Here is a 17,240-nt window from a genome sequence, read left to right on the forward strand (position 1 = left end):
CTAAAGTGAAAGAAGAAAGTCACACAAAGGTAAATACTGTATGATTCCAATTATATGAAGAACCTAGTCAAAAACCCTAGAGACAAAAAGTGGAAGGAAGGTTGCCAGGGGATGGAGAGAAAGAGCAAGGGAGTTATTGTTTAATGGGTATAGTTTCAGTTTTGAAAGGTGAAAAGAGTTCTAGAGATGGATGATGGTAACAGCTGTACAACAGTATGAGTGTACTTAATACCACTGAAATCAGTGGCGCCTGGGTGGCTCAATCGTTAAGAGTCTGCCTTCGGCTCAGGTCATGGTCCCAGGGTCCTGGGATCGAGCCCCACATCGGGCTCTCCCCTCAGCGGGAGGCCTGCTTCTCCCTCTCCCACTTCCTGCTTGAGTTCCCTCTCTCGCTGTTTCTCTGTCAAATAAATAAAATCTTTAAAAAAAAACTGAAAAAATAGATCAAAGATTTAAATGTAAGAGCTAAAACTATAAAACTCTTAAAAGGAAACATAAATGTAAATCTTTGTATCCTTGGATACAACTCCTTAGCTATGACACCAAGAGCACAAGCAACAAAAGAAAAATTAGATAAACTGGACTTCCATTAAAATTTAAAACTTCTGTATATCCATGAAGAAAGTGAAAAGGCAACCCACAAATGGGAGAAAAATTCTGCAAATCAATTATCTGATAATGGTTTAATATACAGAATATACAAAGAATTCTTATAGCTCAACAATAAAGACAATCCAATTTTGAAATGGGCAAAGGATATACTTTTCTCCAAAGAGGATATAAATATGGCCAATGAACACATGAAGAAATGCTCAGTATCATTCAGTAATTAAGAGAAATGCAAATCATAACCACTATTATATGTCACCTGACACCTACTAGGAAAGCTATAATCAAAATAATAAAGCAACAAGTGTTGATGATGACGTAGAGAAACTGGAAACCTCATACACTGTTGGTGGGAATGTAAAATAGTAGCACAGCCTGTTTATTCCTCAAAAAGTTAAACATGGCGGGAGGGGGAGGCACCTGGGTGGCACAGTGGGTTGAGCTTCTGACTCCTGGTTTCAGCTCAGGTCATGATCTCAGGCTTGTGAGATGGAGCCCCGTGAAGGTTTCCGCACTCAGCAGGGAGTCTGCTTAAGGATTCTCTCTCTCCCTCTCCTTCTGGCCCTCACACTACTCACATGTGCCCAAGTGCACACACTCTCTCTCTCAAATAAATAAATCCCCCCCCAAAAAACCCAAAATGTTAAACACAGAATTACCACATGATCCAGCAATTCCACTCCTAAGTATATATCCAAGAAGAATGGAAGTATATGTTCAGACAAAAATTGAAAGTATCTGAAAAATACTGTTCGTAGAAGCATCATTCTTAACAGTTAAAAAAAAAAAAAAAAAAGGAAACAACCCAAATGCCCATCATTTGATAAATGGAAAAAAGAAAATGTGGTATACCTATACAAAAGAACATTATTCGGTCATAAAAAGGAATTAAGGGGACGCCTGGGTGGCTCAGTTGGTTAAGTGTCTGACTCTTGATTTCAGCTCAGGTCAGGATCTCACGGTTTTGAGATTGAGCCCAGCATCCACCTCCAGCTCTCCTGTGGAACCTGCTTAAGATTCTCTCTCCCTCTCCCTCTGCCTCTGCCCCTCCCTTCCCCCCTACCCTCACACACCCACATTCTCTCTCTCTCTCTGTCTTAAAAAAAGAATTAAGTACTGATACATACTGTAACTTGGACATAGTTTCTATCAACTGTAACTTGGATACAGCCGGACACAAAAGGTCACATACTGTATGATTCCATTTATATAAACTGTCCAGAATAGGGAAATCCATGTGAGTAGAAAGGGTGTGGGGGGAGCAGGGGGAGAGGAGTCCAGGAAGTCTAACATCCAGTAACAGTTTTAAAAAAGGAAGAGGAGGGACGCCTGGGTGGCTCAGTTGGTAAAGCATCTGCCTTCAGCTTAGGTCATGATCCCAGGTCCTGGGACAAAGCCCCACATCGGGCTCCCTGCTCATCGGGGAGCCTGTTTCTCCTTCTCCCTCTGCCTTCCCCCACCCCCAGCCCCTACTTGTGCTCTCTGGCTCTATCTCTCTGCCAAATAAATAAATAAATAAAATCTTTAAAAAAAAAAGGAAGAGGGGCACCTAGGTGGTATAGTGGGTTAAGCCTCCGACTCTTGGTTTTGGCTCAGGTCACGATCTCAGGGTCATGAGATCTAGCCCCATGTAGGGCTCCCCACTCAGTGTGGAGTCTGCTTAAGATGGTCTCTCCTGGGCTCCTGGGTGGCTCAGTTGGTTAAGCGACTGCCTTCGGCTCAGGTCATGATCCCAGAGTCCCGGGATCGAGTCCCACGTCAGGCTCCCCCTGCTCTGCAGGGAGCCTGCTTCTCCCTTTGCCTCTGCCTGCCACTCCCCCTGTTTGTGCTCTCTATCTCTGTCAAATAAATAAAAATCTTAAAAAAAAAAAAAAAAAAGATGGTCTTTCCTTCTCCCTCTGCCCCACCCCAAATACATAAATCTTATAAGATAAATTTCAAAAAGACCAACTGAATTTTGAGCAAAACAAATGAAAATTGACCTACACCACCACCTATAAAATTTCCCACATGTGGGACAAAGAAAACCTATAAGCTTCCAGAAAGGAAACTGACCACATATATAGGATCAGGAATCAGAATAGTTTTGGACTTAACAGCAATACTGGAAGCTAAGAGACAATGAAAATACTGACTGTAAAAGTAAAAACAGTGCCACAGTAGTGGCCTTCCCCAGACTAAGATTACAGGTCAGGTCATGTCTACAATCCAGCCTAAGAAACTAATAGCTCCTTTCCAAACGCCAATAAACACTGCTGGTTTCAAGTTGTTCCTCAAAGTCTGAACAATTTTTCTTAACCTTATATTAATGCTGCATGTGACCTCATTCAATTTAATTTCCACATCAAGTTGTAGATTCAACAAAAGAGGAACTAAAATAAGACATGTATACTGAAAAATAAATTACTGCATAAGCATGTTTTGGGATTGCCCCTACAAGTTAAACAGATTTTATTTATTCAAGATTTGTCCTAGTGATGAAAATAAAGAGTATAACTATTTCTGTTTTGAGAAAGAATTCTAATTTTTGTTTTAAACCAATTTAATCAGTATTTTAAACATTTGGAAAATGGTTTCAAATCACCCTTGAAATAGATATACTAAATACCATGGGAATTCACTCTTTTAAAAAGAGCTCACAAATATGTATGACATACTGCTGGTAAGCTCAATAATTTCGAAGTGGATTTTACTATTTATAGTCAACAAAACTGAAGCACAATGCTTAAAGATACAAATAATCTGGGGTGCAAGGGTGGCTCAGTCAGTTAAGCGTCTGTCTTTGGCTCAGGTCATGATCTCAGGGTCCTGGGATCGAGCCCTACATCGGGCTCTCTGCTCAGTGGGGAGTCTGCTTCTCCGTCTCACTCTCCCTCTGTGCGTGTTCTCTCTCTCTCTCAAATAAATAAATCTTAAAAAAAAGACACAAATAATCTGGTCTACTACCAAACTGGGCTACTACTAAACTCAGTGATGATGTATTATTGCCTTAATGCAGTAAGTGAAGTAGGGGTGGTTCCACAAGCAATTCCCCGTCACCTACAATAACCACCCTTATCAAAACATAAATAATAGTTCTAAAGATGCAAAGATGCTAAGCTCATAAATTAAAAAGAGAAGCTATCGGGGCACCTGGCTGTCTCAGTCCATGGAGTGTGCAACTCTTGATCTCAGGGTTGTGAGTGTAAGCCCCAAGATGGGCAGAGTTTACTTAAAACATATATATATATATATATATTTTTTTTAAAGATTTTATTTATTTGAGAGAGAGAATGAGCACAAGCAGGCAGAGGGGTAAAGGGAGAGGAAGAAGCAGACCCCTTGATGAACAGGGAGCCTGATGTGGGGCTCATCCCAGGACACTGAGACCATGACCTGAGCCGAAGGCAGATGCTTAACTGACTGAGCCACCCAGGTGCCCAATAAAAAAAATATTTTAAAAAGAGAGAAGTTATTGTTTTAACACTAGATTCTAGTGTTAAATAAACTTTAACACCAGAGCTAAATTAGATAGTTCTTCTGAATGTTAAACTGGATAGCAAGTACATAGGTGTCGATCATATCAGTGTCTAAAATCTTTTATATATTTTTTAAAAGATTTATTTATTTATTTATTCACGAGAGACAGAGAGAGAGAGAGAGAGGCAGAGGGAGAAGCAGGCTCCCAAGGAGTAGGGAGTCTGATGCGGGACTTGATCCCAGGACCCTGGGATCACGACCTGAGCCAAAGGCAGACGCATAACCATCTGAGCCACCCAGGTGCCCTAAAATCTTTTATATTTTTGCATAAAGTATTTCATAATAAAAGATAAGTTTCAGGACTTTAATTACAATTGTTTCCAAATATTTCTAAGAATAGAGATTAGTGTATTTATACAGGATATCAGAGTTATCAAAATTAGCTCAGAATAACACTAAATTAAAATTATGGTCTTGGTTTACTCCAAGAATAGCTGTAGAAAAGGCCACCCCACAATACCTTGTGCTTTCCCTTTCCAACCAGGGCCTGGCAGAATGGCTCCCGTAAAGAAGGGTGGCAAGAAGGCCCATTCTGCCACCAATAAGGTAGTGACCTGATAATATACCATCAACATTCACAAGCGCATCAATGGAGTGGGTTTCAAAAAGCAAGCCCCTTGGGAATGTAGAGAGATCTGGAAACTTGCCATGATGGAGATGGGAACTCCAGATGTGCACACTGATACCAGGCTCAACAAAGCTATCTGGGCCAAAGGAATAAGGAATGTTCAATACCATATCTGTGTGCAGTTGTCCAGAAAACATAACGAGGATGAAGATTCGCCAAACAAGCTCTATACATTGCTTCCCTATGTACCTGTCACCACTTTTTTTTTTAAGATTTTATTTATTTGAGACAGAGAGAATGAGAGAAAGAGAGAGAGAGAGCAAGCGCACATGAGAGGGGGGAGGGTCAGAGGGAGAAGCAGACTCCCTGCTGAGCAGGGAGCCCGATGAGGGGCTCGATCCCGGGACTCCAGGATCATGACCTGAGCCGAAGGCAGCTGCCTAACCAACTGAGCCACCCAGGCACCCCACCACTTTCAAAAATCTACAAACAGTTAATGTAGATGAGAACTAATGGCTAATTATCAAATAAAGGTATAAAACTGAAGCAAAAAGAAGAGAAGGAGGGAGGGAAGGAAGGAAGGAAGGGCCATATTCCCTAACTGGAAAAAATGCTATGTGGTTACAATTACTGGGTTGAACTTCCTGTATCTATTTTAAGTAATGTTCTACATTATTGGCACTATTACTTTAAATAGTTTTTATCTAAATATTTATGCCAAATAAGAAGCCCTTTATTTTATTATTATTATTTTTTTAATTCTGAGAGCATCTACAAGAGGATGGGCATGACCCAGTGCAGGATGTCCAAGTCAGGACAATTAAGGGCATCCCCAGGGAAGGGAGAACAAGAATGGTATCTATGCAGGTGCACTATAGCGGTGGGAGGTTGATTATATACTGGGAAATTGATCAAATGAGTAAATATATAAAGAATAACAGAAGCCAGGTTTCTCACTGTCAGAAAAGAATTAGGAATATCAAAAGGGGGGGTGCCTGGATGGCTCAGTCTGTTTAGTGTCTGATTCTTGATTTCAGCTCACATCATGATCTTAGGGTTGTGGGATCGAGCCCACATCAGGCTCCACAGTGGGGATTCTGCTTGACATCTCTCTCCCTCTGCCCCTCCCCACCCCAAATAAATCTTAAAAAAAAAAAAGGAATACTGAAAGGAAGAAATATAGAGCGAACTCTATGATAATAGACGGGATTAGAAGTACCAGTGTGATCTCATGGGTTTTTTTATATATAAAGAGAAAAGTAAGTATACATGGAAATGTGTGTACTGTATGTATGTATCTGTATATACATACACATATTCCCTAACTACATCTACTGATTACACTGAGAAACCCTGAAAGCAGTGAGATTCCAAGAGCAATGAGCACACCTAGCATCCAGATCTTGATTTCTAAATACCATTTTCCAGTAAACAGAACTAGGAATCCTTGGAAAAATATATAATTACAAGGCTAGAGCAGGGTAAAAAAGAAAAAGCCAGAGATATCTTGTGGTACCAAAACAAAGTACTCAAAGAATGATGAGGGGGGAAAAAAAAAAGAAATGAAAACTTGAGCATTAAAATAAATAATAAATTATTATAACCTACCTGAATAACACAGGAAATCATGAGTCCATACAAACAGACATTTAAAAATGAGTAAGTTAAAACTTTTGCATAACGGTGTGGTACCCAGACTCCAAAATAGCTCCCCATGATCCTTGACTCCTCGTACTCATACCCTTTAGTCATCTCTCCCACTTTGTACCAGGAGTGGTCTCTGAAACCAACAGAATATGGCAAAAGTGATAGTACATCACTTCTGAGATTAGGTTATAAAAGCTACTGTGGTTGCTCATTCTTGCACTCTCTCTAAAGGAAGCCATGTCTTAAGCATACTCAGGCAGCTCTATGGAAAGACCCATGTGGGAAGGAAATGAATCCCTTAGTCCAATAACCCACAAGGAACTGAGATCTGCCAACAACCATGGAAGTGAGCTTAGAGGGGATCCTCCAACCTTCAGAGAACTGCAGCCTCAGGCAACAGCTTGGCTGCAACCTCAAAAATGACTCTGGGCCAGAATCATCTAGATATAAGCCATTCTCAGATTTCTGATCTTCAGAAGCTGTGTGATAGTAAATGTTTAAGTTTGGGGGTACTTTCTTCTATAGCAATATATAAATAATACAAGTAGGATAAGTACATATTCTCAAAGTACCTCCCAACAAATTACTTATTCATTACAAAGAAAAAAAGAATTAACTCTATAGTAGAGAACACTGGTAGACATTACCTTAATCAAGTGATGGAAGTGAAAATTCTCAGTAATGGGTCAAATTGAAATTGCATACCACCTGACAGGATGCAACGAAAAGAATCCAACCAAAATCACACACCACTTGATAGGATGGAAAGAGAGCAACATAACATCTCTTCTGTCACATTCCTGCCAAAGACCCATGACCTAAATCTGATCATAACGAAAAAAACCCAAACTGAGGGACACTGCAAACAACTGGACTCTAATGTTTGAAAAGTGTCAGTTATGAAGCCAAGAAAAGACTAAGGAATTAAAAGAGACCACAGATAGATAACAAAGTGGAACAAGGAACTCTGGATTGGATCCTTTCCTATAAAACAAGTGGCAAACCTGAATGGGGTCTGAGGACTTATATGGCAGTAAGATCTAAATGGAAATGTCCTAATTTTGAACGCTATATTGTGATAATGTGGCAGAATGTCCTTGTTTCTAAGAAATATACATTAAAGTATTTAGGGTCGATGAGACATCATGTTAACAACTAATATTAAAAACTACCTTTTATATAGTCCATATTTCCTTTCTACTCATCCCCCACAGGTTTTCAGGGTGACACTACCTTCACTCTATAGACAAGGACGCTAGCACATGACTCAATAGGCATGTTACTCCAAAATCCTACTTTTTTTTCTACCATATCACTTGCTGTCAGCATTCACTGAATGTTGCTGACAAAAACTGAATGCCTACTATGCATCAGATACTGGGAATATAATGAGTAAAACAAGGACTTTGCCCAGGAGAGCTCAGTCCAGAGAAGGAGAATAATCAATCATGTCTACATACTAAGAAATAGTTCTACAGTGGAACTCTACTGCCTGCATGCCTGGGGCATGCTACACAGAAAAGCCATTTTCTCTTAGGTCTGCAAGGATGAATAAAGAATTCAGAGGAAGGGGTGGGGTGAGAAGACATTCTCTGTATAAGGAAAAGCACAAACACTAAAGGAAAATGATTCTGAAAAGGATCAATTAGAACTGTTTGAATTACAGCAGTATTTCTCATGAAACACTAATATGTATTACAGGAATAAAGGTGGCAATATTTTTTGTCCTAAATTTTATCCACTTTTAACACATGCTTTTAAGAAATACTACATATTTCTACAGATTTAAGGCAATAATTTGCCTCAAGACATTAAAACACAAAGCAAAAGATGTCCATCTGTGTTGTGATGCATAAACAGCATTTAATCACGGGTATTATCGTCTATTTGACTCCACTGATCTATTTTCTTGTCCTAATTTAATATACATTTGAGATTTAATCAAAGCTTACTATATACTAAGTATTCCTACTATACTAACCCATTCCTCATAGGTTTATAACTAGAATATGAAAGTTCTTTTTTAAAGATTTTATTTATTCCAGAGAGAGAGAGAACACAAAGGGGAGGGGGGACGACAGAGGGGAAGTAGAGAGACACTCAGGCAGACTCTACTCTGAGCACAGAGTCTGATGATGAAGGGCTTGATCCCACCACCACTGAGATCATGACCTGAGCCAAGAGTCAGATGCTTAACTGACTGCACCACCCAGGTGCCCCTAAAAAAAAAAGAAAATTGTTTTATTTTATTTTATTTATTTGTCAGAGAGAAGAAAACAAGCAGGGGGAGCAACAGGCAGAGGGAGAAGCAGTTCACTCCCCCTGAGCAAGGAGCCCAATATGGGACTCGATTCTAGGACCCTGGGTTCATGACCTGAACTGAAGGCAGGTGCTTAACCGACTGAGCCACCCAGGCGTCCCTAAAATATGGAAGTTTAAAATGACAAAGTCCTTTGAGGGTGCCTGGGTGGCTCAGTCGGTTAAGTGTCTGCCTTCAGCTCAGGTCATGATCCTGGGGAACCAGGGATTGAGCCCTGAGGAGCCTGCTTCTCCCTCTCCCTCTGCCATCCCCCCCAAACCAACCCCCACTTGTGCTGTCTGGCTCTATCTCTCTGTCAAATAAAATCTTAAAAAAAAAAAAGTTCTTTATTAAAAAAAGAAAAAGTCTTTTGATTCTTAAGTCTCCCAAATAAAATTATTTTGAAATAAACATGAGCAAAGCATATCTTTTTTAATTAGGTGACCCGTCTACATCTACCCGTGAGACAATTAATGTTGATAATAGCCTAACTGCACAAATACTGCCAAATATATATTTGTATTCTTTTGCTTCGGTGCACCTGTTTGAAACAAATTTTCATATTATACCGTAATGAAAACAATATACAGTAACACATTTAATGCAGTCCTTGATGAAGATCTCTTTTATCATTTAAGAAAATTACCATTTTTATGGGGCACCTGGGTGGCTCAGTCGTTAAGCGTCTGCCTTCAGCTCAGGTCACGATCCCAGGGTCCTGGGATCGAGCCCCGCATCGGGCTCCCTGCTCAGCGGGGAGCCTGCTTCTCCCTCTCCCACTCCCCCCTGCCCTGCTTGTGTTCCCTCTCTCGCTTTGTCTCTGTCAAATAAATAAATAAAACCCTTAAAAAAAAATACAATTTTTAGTTTGCTCCTTCACAACAAAATGACGATGTTTCATTTTAATATATTTTCTTAATTTACCAAATTTTGTGCTTCTGATATTATATTTTGATCACATATTTTAATTAATTTACCCAGGACCTGTCAATCTTAATCCAAGTGTACACTGTTTCACAAACTCTTATTTGTATCCATCAATAGTATTAGTTTGAAAAGCATTTTAATAAAGTTGGGAAACACTGCATATGAAGGAGACAGCAGTTTATCTTCAGAAGCTCAGGGAAATGAGTGATAACAACGTGACTGTTATAAAAATTAAATAAAAACTGAGGAAGTGTCCACTGAATCTGGCAATTAAGTAAATGTCTTACTAAGCAGTCCCAGAACAGTGAATAGACTATTCTTTTAAGAATTTTGGCACTGAAATGCCAGAGATGGGAGGGATAAAGAAGAGGAAGGAATCAGCTATAGTGGACTAGGGAAGTTAAAAGTTTTTTGTTGTTGGTTTTTTTTTTTTTTCAGGATGCGGTAATCTTGAATAAGCTTGGATGCTGAGGGGACTTAAAAGAGACTGGAACTAGGAGAGCGGAGAAAAATACTCAAGAGCAAGGACCTGGCAGGAAGAATAGAAAAGCATAAGTTAGCTTGACAAAGGGAAAAGTATAGCTTCTGCAGAGGCAAGGAAAAACAGTGATGACTAAGGTACATCTGGAGTAATGGCTGGCTAGAGTCAAGACTGCATGAATCTGAATCTTGGCTCTTCTTACCATATCATATAATCATAGGCAAATTCATTTACTTCTCCAAGTGTTTGTTTTCCCATCTAACCTGGGGAGAACAGAATTCTCACAGGGTTGTTCAGAAGATTCAGTAATTCTGAAACTGAGTGATTACTATAAAGATGGTAGCTATAGAGTTTAGTTTTTGTTCTTAAAGGCCTCAAAGGAAATCTGGAAGAATTCACATAGAAGATTTCTATTTTCTCTTTAGAATAGGTAACTGGGCCATCAACTCACATTAAAACAGAGTGTTTAAGGACATAAGACAGTGATTCTCAGGGCACCTGGGTGGCTCAGTCATTAAGCGTCTGCCTTTGGCTCAGGTCATGATCCCAGGGTCCTGGTATCGAGCCCCCCATTGGGCTCCCTGCTCCTCAGGAGGTCCACTTCTCCCTCTCCCATTCTCCCTGCTTGTGTTGCCTCTCTCTCTGTGTCTCTGTCAAATAAAGAAAATCTTTAAAAAAAAAAAAAGTGATTCTTAATCATGCAGAGATTAAAAAACCCATTTAACTCTGATGGAAGATATATGGAGGACAGAACATCCAAACTTTGTATAGTTTTAAGGGAGTTCATACACACCTCTTCAATAATAAAAAGAGATGTTGAGGAAAAGATCTTCTGGTTCCAAGGCACAGTCTGAATACCCAATTGTTTGAACAAAAGAAAAAGACTGCATCCTTGGATTTACGTATCTAACAGCTACATGAAGGTACACTGTCTGACAGAAAAGACACTGGACATAGTCAAGAAACCCAGGTTCTTGGGTGCCTGGGTGGCTCAGTTGGTTAAGCGACTGCCTTCGGCTCAGGTCATGATCCTGGAGTCCCAGGATCGAGTCCCGCATCGGGCTCCCTACTCAGCAGGGAGTCTGCTTCTCCCGCTGACCCTCTTCCCTCTCGTGCTATCTCTCACTCTCTCTCTCTCAAATAAATAAATAAAATCTTAAAAAAAAAAAAAAAAAGAAACCCAGGTTCTTGATCCAGCCCTAGAAAGTCACATGGCCTTTTCAGACAGTAGCTCTGAGATGTGCTGCAGTTCTAATATTTTATGATTCTATTAATTGAACTCTCACTTGACTCTGAGACAGAAGAACAAATGGTACTTTATTTTCCTATGTCACAGTTAAATATGATTTTGAAGGTTAGCCTGGGAATCTAACCACCAAAACTTTATTTCTACAGAAAAACAAGTATGCTTCTGCATTTCTGGGATGAGGCTGCAGAGGTTCCTGGCAGCATCAGGCATGAGTCAGGTATTCCTATCCTGGGAACTGCCTAGGATATTTTAGCAGCCCTCTCTCTGGACTAAAATATCCAGAATTGGACTTTGTCAAAACTTCCTCCTTGTCAGTCAGCAGTACAGTATACACACAGAGTTTAAAGCAAACCTAGATTAACAGTTATCCTTCAATGGATGGCTGTTTAAATTAACATTTAAATAGCAACCTGGAAGAGCCAAAGAAAGTTTCTCAATCCAATGAACTTAGGTAAAGCAAAGAATCATTTCTTAATGGAAAAAAAAAAAATCTTTCCAGAGAGTCTAAGAACCTTATCTTTTGGAGTAAGAAGGTATCTCTGCCTTCTAAGATAGATCTAGTTCAAACAGCCATTTTCAGTCAACCATTTATTAAAGTTCACAGTACTCCACAGAACAATTTGATAATTTGTTTTGCCATTTTTACAGGAATTCACTTTACCATAACACTTACAGTACAGTATTTTAAAATAATACTTTTTAAAAAGATTTTATTTATTTGAGAGAGAGAGCATGAGCAGGGGGAAGGGAAGAGGGAGAGGGACAAGGAGACTCCCCCCTGGGTTCAATCCCAGGACCCAGGGATCATGACCTGAGCTAAAAGACACTTAACCAGCTGAGCCATCATGCACCCCTAAAATAATTATTTTTTATATTTAGTACTATTACAGTGTTACAACGGTAAGAATCATCCTTTTGTAATCTCCAAATCTTAAAACATTATCAAAGTATGTAGTATACAGAAAGATGAGTCACAACATGAAACAAAGCATAATGAAGAGTAAGATACAAACTTTTACTTTGAGATCAATGCATCTACTAAATTGGCTTCCCCTCTGACCTCACACATAACCAAGTAAAACCTCAGCAAGAAAGTTAATTAAGTTTACAAGAAAAATACTTAATCTTGCCCATCTACATAAAGCAATAAACTTTTAAAACTTTAAAAAAGATACCAAGTATGGTTTAAATGATTTAATCCTTACACTCCTTTTTTTTTAAATCCTTATACTCCTGATTACTTACTGAACCTCAATCTTTTAATTCACAAATTAAACTGGTGCCTACCAACCTACCAGAATTGTGTTATTGTTTTTAATTTGAATTGGTTGCCAAAAATCTGGATTTGTGGGTTTCCTTTTAAAGGGGGAAAAAGGAAAGATCTGGGAACACTGGGCCCACAGATCCTGGTAATAGCAACATTTGGAGAGAGTAGGGTAGCAGCTGCCCTCTTCTGATAGCGTATGTAATTTCTAGTTCTGCCCAATTCTCTTTGCTCACTTTGGTTACCTGCTTGGTCTTTAGAGCTATTAGAGTTTGAAATCTTTATTCTACTGAGGTGTTGGGTTCCCCCCCCTTAGGGGGGTATCTTTTGAGGGGTCTTAGAAGAAGCTAGCTATAAAAATCTTTATCACAGAAACAGAATAAATCAAGTGACTATCCCAGCATTAAAGCCATATATATCAAATGTTAATTATAAATAACAGGATACCACTAAAATATACAAGGCACTATTACTGTTAAGAAAATAGCTTTTAGGGCGCCTGGGTGGCTCAGTTGGTTAAGCGACTGCCTTCGGCTCAGGTCATGATCCTGGAGTCCCGGGATCGAGTCCCGCATCGGGCTTCCTGCTCAGCAGGGAGTCTGCTTCTCCCTCTGACCCTCTTCCCTCTCGTGCTTTCTATCTTTCATTCTCTCTCTCTCTCTCTCTCTCGAATAAATAAATAAAATCTTTAACAAAAAAAAAAAAAAAAAGAAAATAGCTTTTAGTATCCTAACTTTGGTCTGTCTTCAACTCCTCAATGAAGCAAGACATTCAGTCTTTTACCCTTCCACAGAATAAAGAAATTAACCCTGTTTCAATATTATGGCACTCTAAGAGTACCCCAAAGCCTCCTGCATCTGTATAACAAAAGAAGAAAAACAAGAAGTAAAAAAGGTCTCTGATCAGTCAAAGAGACCACACAGTTCACAGAACACATGAAGCTCTCGTCACTCAGAGCCTACTGGATCTTATTTTAGACATAATTTTAATAAGCTCCGTGATCTGGTTTCCCAGCCCACAACAGATGAGATGCAGCCAACTGGAAAAGGGCTGGGGGTGGTGCTGCAAGAGGCAGACACTCAAAGCATCAAAATCAAAGCTAAACCTATAAAGTCAGCAGAAAACCTCAAAACACAGCAGGCTAGGACCATTTGGTGTAGATACAAACAAGCCCAGAGGTCCCAATCCCTGAACAGAACTATACTGGATATTCATAATGACCTTCTCTGGTACACTCTGTTAAAGCATAGGTCAGGAGGCTTTAAAGTGTGTATCAAAATAAAGTCCATCAAAAGCTTTTGCCAAAAAGACAATGCATTTAAAGGACTGTCAAATTCACAGAACACTATTTCCCTGTCAAAGAAACAAGATATTGAATTCCTAAAAATGCCACATGTCAAATTTAATTGGTCTCAGCAAAATTTTATTAGAACCAAGATGCAGCAGTTCATGAATCTAAAGTTAACAGAGTATTTAAGTAGAACTATTTTTTCAGAGAATGATAACTGGGAAGGTTCAAGACCAAGATCAATTATATAAGCCAACTAAGTTTTTTTGGGGATTAGGAAGAACTAGTCTTATCCATACCTAATTAAGTCTGCATTCAACTTAAAATTGGTATTACACAAAAAATCGGGGGAAAAATATCCATTTTGTTTTCATAATCTTACTGACAAGTATACTAAAAATATATTTTATTTTTCTAATCCCTGGCAGTCTCAGAAGTTGAGCCATACTTTGCGGAGGGCTCTAGGTTATAAACCAGGAGGAAAAAGGCTAACACTGAGTTTTAAAAGTTCAAAGTATCATTGCCTAAACTTGATTTTCCCTATTAAAAGCTTTATAAGAAGATATTTTAGAGAAGGTCTACAGAATATGTAGTAACTCAAAAGAAACCACATTACTGGAGCAAGTATATTAGAAGATTAAAATACGTGTTTTGAGTTACCTTCTTCTCCTAAAAAATGTAACACATATCAATTAATGTAGAGATTAAAGGGTATACTTCTTGATCTGTACTTACTCTTCTTCAGGTTTTAAAATAAGAACATGGGGGGGGGTGCCTGGGTGGCTCAGTTGGTTAAGCAACTGCCTTCGGCTCAGGTCATGATCCTGGAGTCCCAGGATCGAGTCCCGCATCGGGCTCCCTGCTCAGCGGAGAGTCTGCTTCTCCCTCTGACCTTCCCCCCTCTCATGTACTCTCTCTCTCTTTCTCGTTCTCTCAAATAAATAAATAAATAAATCTTTTAAAAAAAATAAAATAAAATAAGAACATGGGGAGAGGCGGAGTAAAAAAAAAAAAAGCTCAGTCTTCTACAGTTATAATCTCAAATTGATAACTTCCCAATTAGCCTGTAGAAGAACCGAGTAAACTACTAAAAGTCTTAAAAATACATATATATTTTTATTTGGATGATGATTCCTCACTGCGCTCCCGCCCCTTAAATAGTTCTTTAAGAAATCTTCGGTGAAGTTTCAAGCTCCTTTTAACAAATAACCTGCTTCATTTTAATACAAGATTTACTCTGTCTGAAGTCTGCCCTTCTTCATTTGTTAGACATCAAGTAAGTCCAAACAAGTTGGTAAGGATCTAACCTAATTTACAGTAACCACTGCGATTAATTCCACATTAAAGGTCTCTGATCATGAATGAAATGAAGATCGACTGCAAACTGAGGTGTTTTAATTGTCCCACAGTCCCCATTTTCCCTGCGTTTAGGGCAAGGTGAATATTAGTTCTCTTCCCCTTGCATCTCCATCCCATTCCTCCCTATGGATAATCCCAGGATCTACTTGTAAGTGGCTAGAGATTTAACAGAGCTTCTCCAAGTAGTCAAGTAAAACACCAAACAAAAATCACCAGTACTACTTCCCCACTTTTAAGAAAAAGACACGATAGTAAGAGGCACCAGGAGTGTTACAATATTGGGGGGGGACCCTAAATTTTAAGTCAAGCATAATACAGAAGCAGTATAAGGAAAACCTTCATACAAATAACGAAATAACCCTTCATCTTAAAGGGCAAAGACATCCTTTCAAATGGAAAAATCGAGCAAAATTCCTTCTAAATTAAAAGGATCTCCCTGAACATATCACGTAATTTAAGCGTTAAAATCCACTGTATGGAGAGACTGTAAAAGGAAACTCTGTGTAATTCCTTCAGTGGTTTTCAACGTTCAGGTTTCTACCTCTACCCTTGAAAATTTAACAGCTTTTCTATTAGATCCATTTGTAAAAGTGTAGTTTCTGACTACATTTGGCAACCTCAAAGAACAAAACGCTTCTCTTTCCACTTCCCTCCTTCCTCAAGAGAGTCCTGTTTGGTTTTGTTTTCCTTCTGAACTTCCTACTCTTGAGTTTCTGGACGAGTAGAGTGGACCGAAGTGTGCGGCCGCCAAGGGATAAGTGAACTCAAGAAATACTTGTGGATCGGACAAAAAGGCTTCCTCCGTCTGCCTAAGACATGGGCTCCAAGCTCAGGCGGTTCTGTGGAGGGAACCAGGGCAGGTGGGCGGGTGTGGGCGGGAGGGGGTAGGGGGACACGGGCAGACATGGGGCGAGGAGCCCTTTCGACCTCTGTCAATGGGGCAGCTCGACGCCCCAGCCCCGGCTCCCCCTCCCGGCATGGCCGGACAATGGCCCTCTAGCGCAGCAGTCCCAAGCCGGGCAGAGGCCCTGGGACTCCATACCACGCGGGGCCTAGAAAGGAGGCCAGGGAGGAACGCCGAGCGGGCTAGCGCACCTCCGGCCTAAGCGCGGGCTGCGCGCCGGGGCCTCCACGGGCGCCATCACTGGGAGTGGGGTGTGAAGGGCGCCCGGCACGGCCATCGCCGCCGGCAGCCGGGTCCGAAGAGGCCGCGAGCCAGGCTGAGGCGACGGCGGGAAGTGCAGGCCGCAGCCTGCTCAGCTGGCCCGCCCAGCAACCGGAACCCTCAGCCGACCTCCGGCCGCTTACCTTGTGGATTCTCTTTAGAGCCATCGTGGGAGGCGGGTGGCGGTGGCCCCCGGGGCGGGGACGGGGACAGGGGAGGGACGGGGAAGGGGCGAGGGGGCGCGAGGCCGCCTCGGTGATCGCGGGTCGGCCGGAGAAGATGGGGAGTTCGGGAGCGCGGGTCCGGCAGGACGGACTGAGGGCCGGGGCCCACTTGGCTCCTGAGCCTGCCGCAGCGGTCACCGCATCACCCGGCGGCGGCCCCTTTATGCGCTGCCGTCCGAGCCGCCGCCGCCGCTGCCGCCGCCGCCGCCGTAGCTGCCTCTTCCACCTAATCTCAGCGCCGCCTCCTCAGCCGCCGCGGATCCCTCCGCCGGGGAGCAAGAGCCCAGGCCTCGGGCTCTGCCGGCGCCGCTCCGTCGGACAGCCAGAGGGACTGCCTGCTGCAGGTGGACGGAGGGACGCGCGGGCGGACGGGCGGGCGGCGCCGCCGGGGTGGGACCGCCGGAGCGCGGGGTGGGCCCAGGCCGACGGGCAGGTCGGGAGGCGCGGGGATTGGCGGGCTAGGGGAGGGAGGGCCGGACCGCGCCGGCGGCGGAGGGATACGGGCCGCCCCTGTGAGTATCTTAACGCGCCGTCGCCTTCGCCGCCACGGCCGCCGAGAGGATGACGCCGCGAAGCGAAGGGGAGAGGTCTCGCGAGATTCGTGGAGCGGGCGGTAGGTGCCCGCGCGCGGGGACCCTTGA

The 17,240-nt window shown here is 41.8% G+C and overlaps 1 protein-coding gene across 1 annotated transcript in view; it reads right to left on the reverse strand.

Annotated features, from left to right (window-relative positions):
* The window catches only part of UBE2D2 (ubiquitin conjugating enzyme E2 D2), a 59,332-nt gene extending 42,330 nt beyond the window's left edge, over positions 1 to 17,002 (reverse strand). Inside the window, exon 1 of the mRNA XM_025852180.2 lies at positions 16,519 to 17,002. Coding sequence (XP_025707965.1) covers positions 16,519 to 16,542 — 24 coding nt within the window. The 5' untranslated portion in view covers positions 16,543 to 17,002. The remainder of the gene's footprint in view (positions 1 to 16,518) is intronic.
* Between the last annotated feature and the right edge of the window lie 238 nt (positions 17,003 to 17,240).

The sequence above is a fragment of the Callorhinus ursinus genome, unplaced genomic scaffold, assembly GCF_003265705.2.
Source record: "Callorhinus ursinus isolate GAN/ISIS: 27379988/994484 unplaced genomic scaffold, GSC_fseal_2.0 scaffold83, whole genome shotgun sequence".
NCBI classification, from domain to species: Eukaryota; Metazoa; Chordata; class Mammalia; order Carnivora; family Otariidae; genus Callorhinus; species Callorhinus ursinus.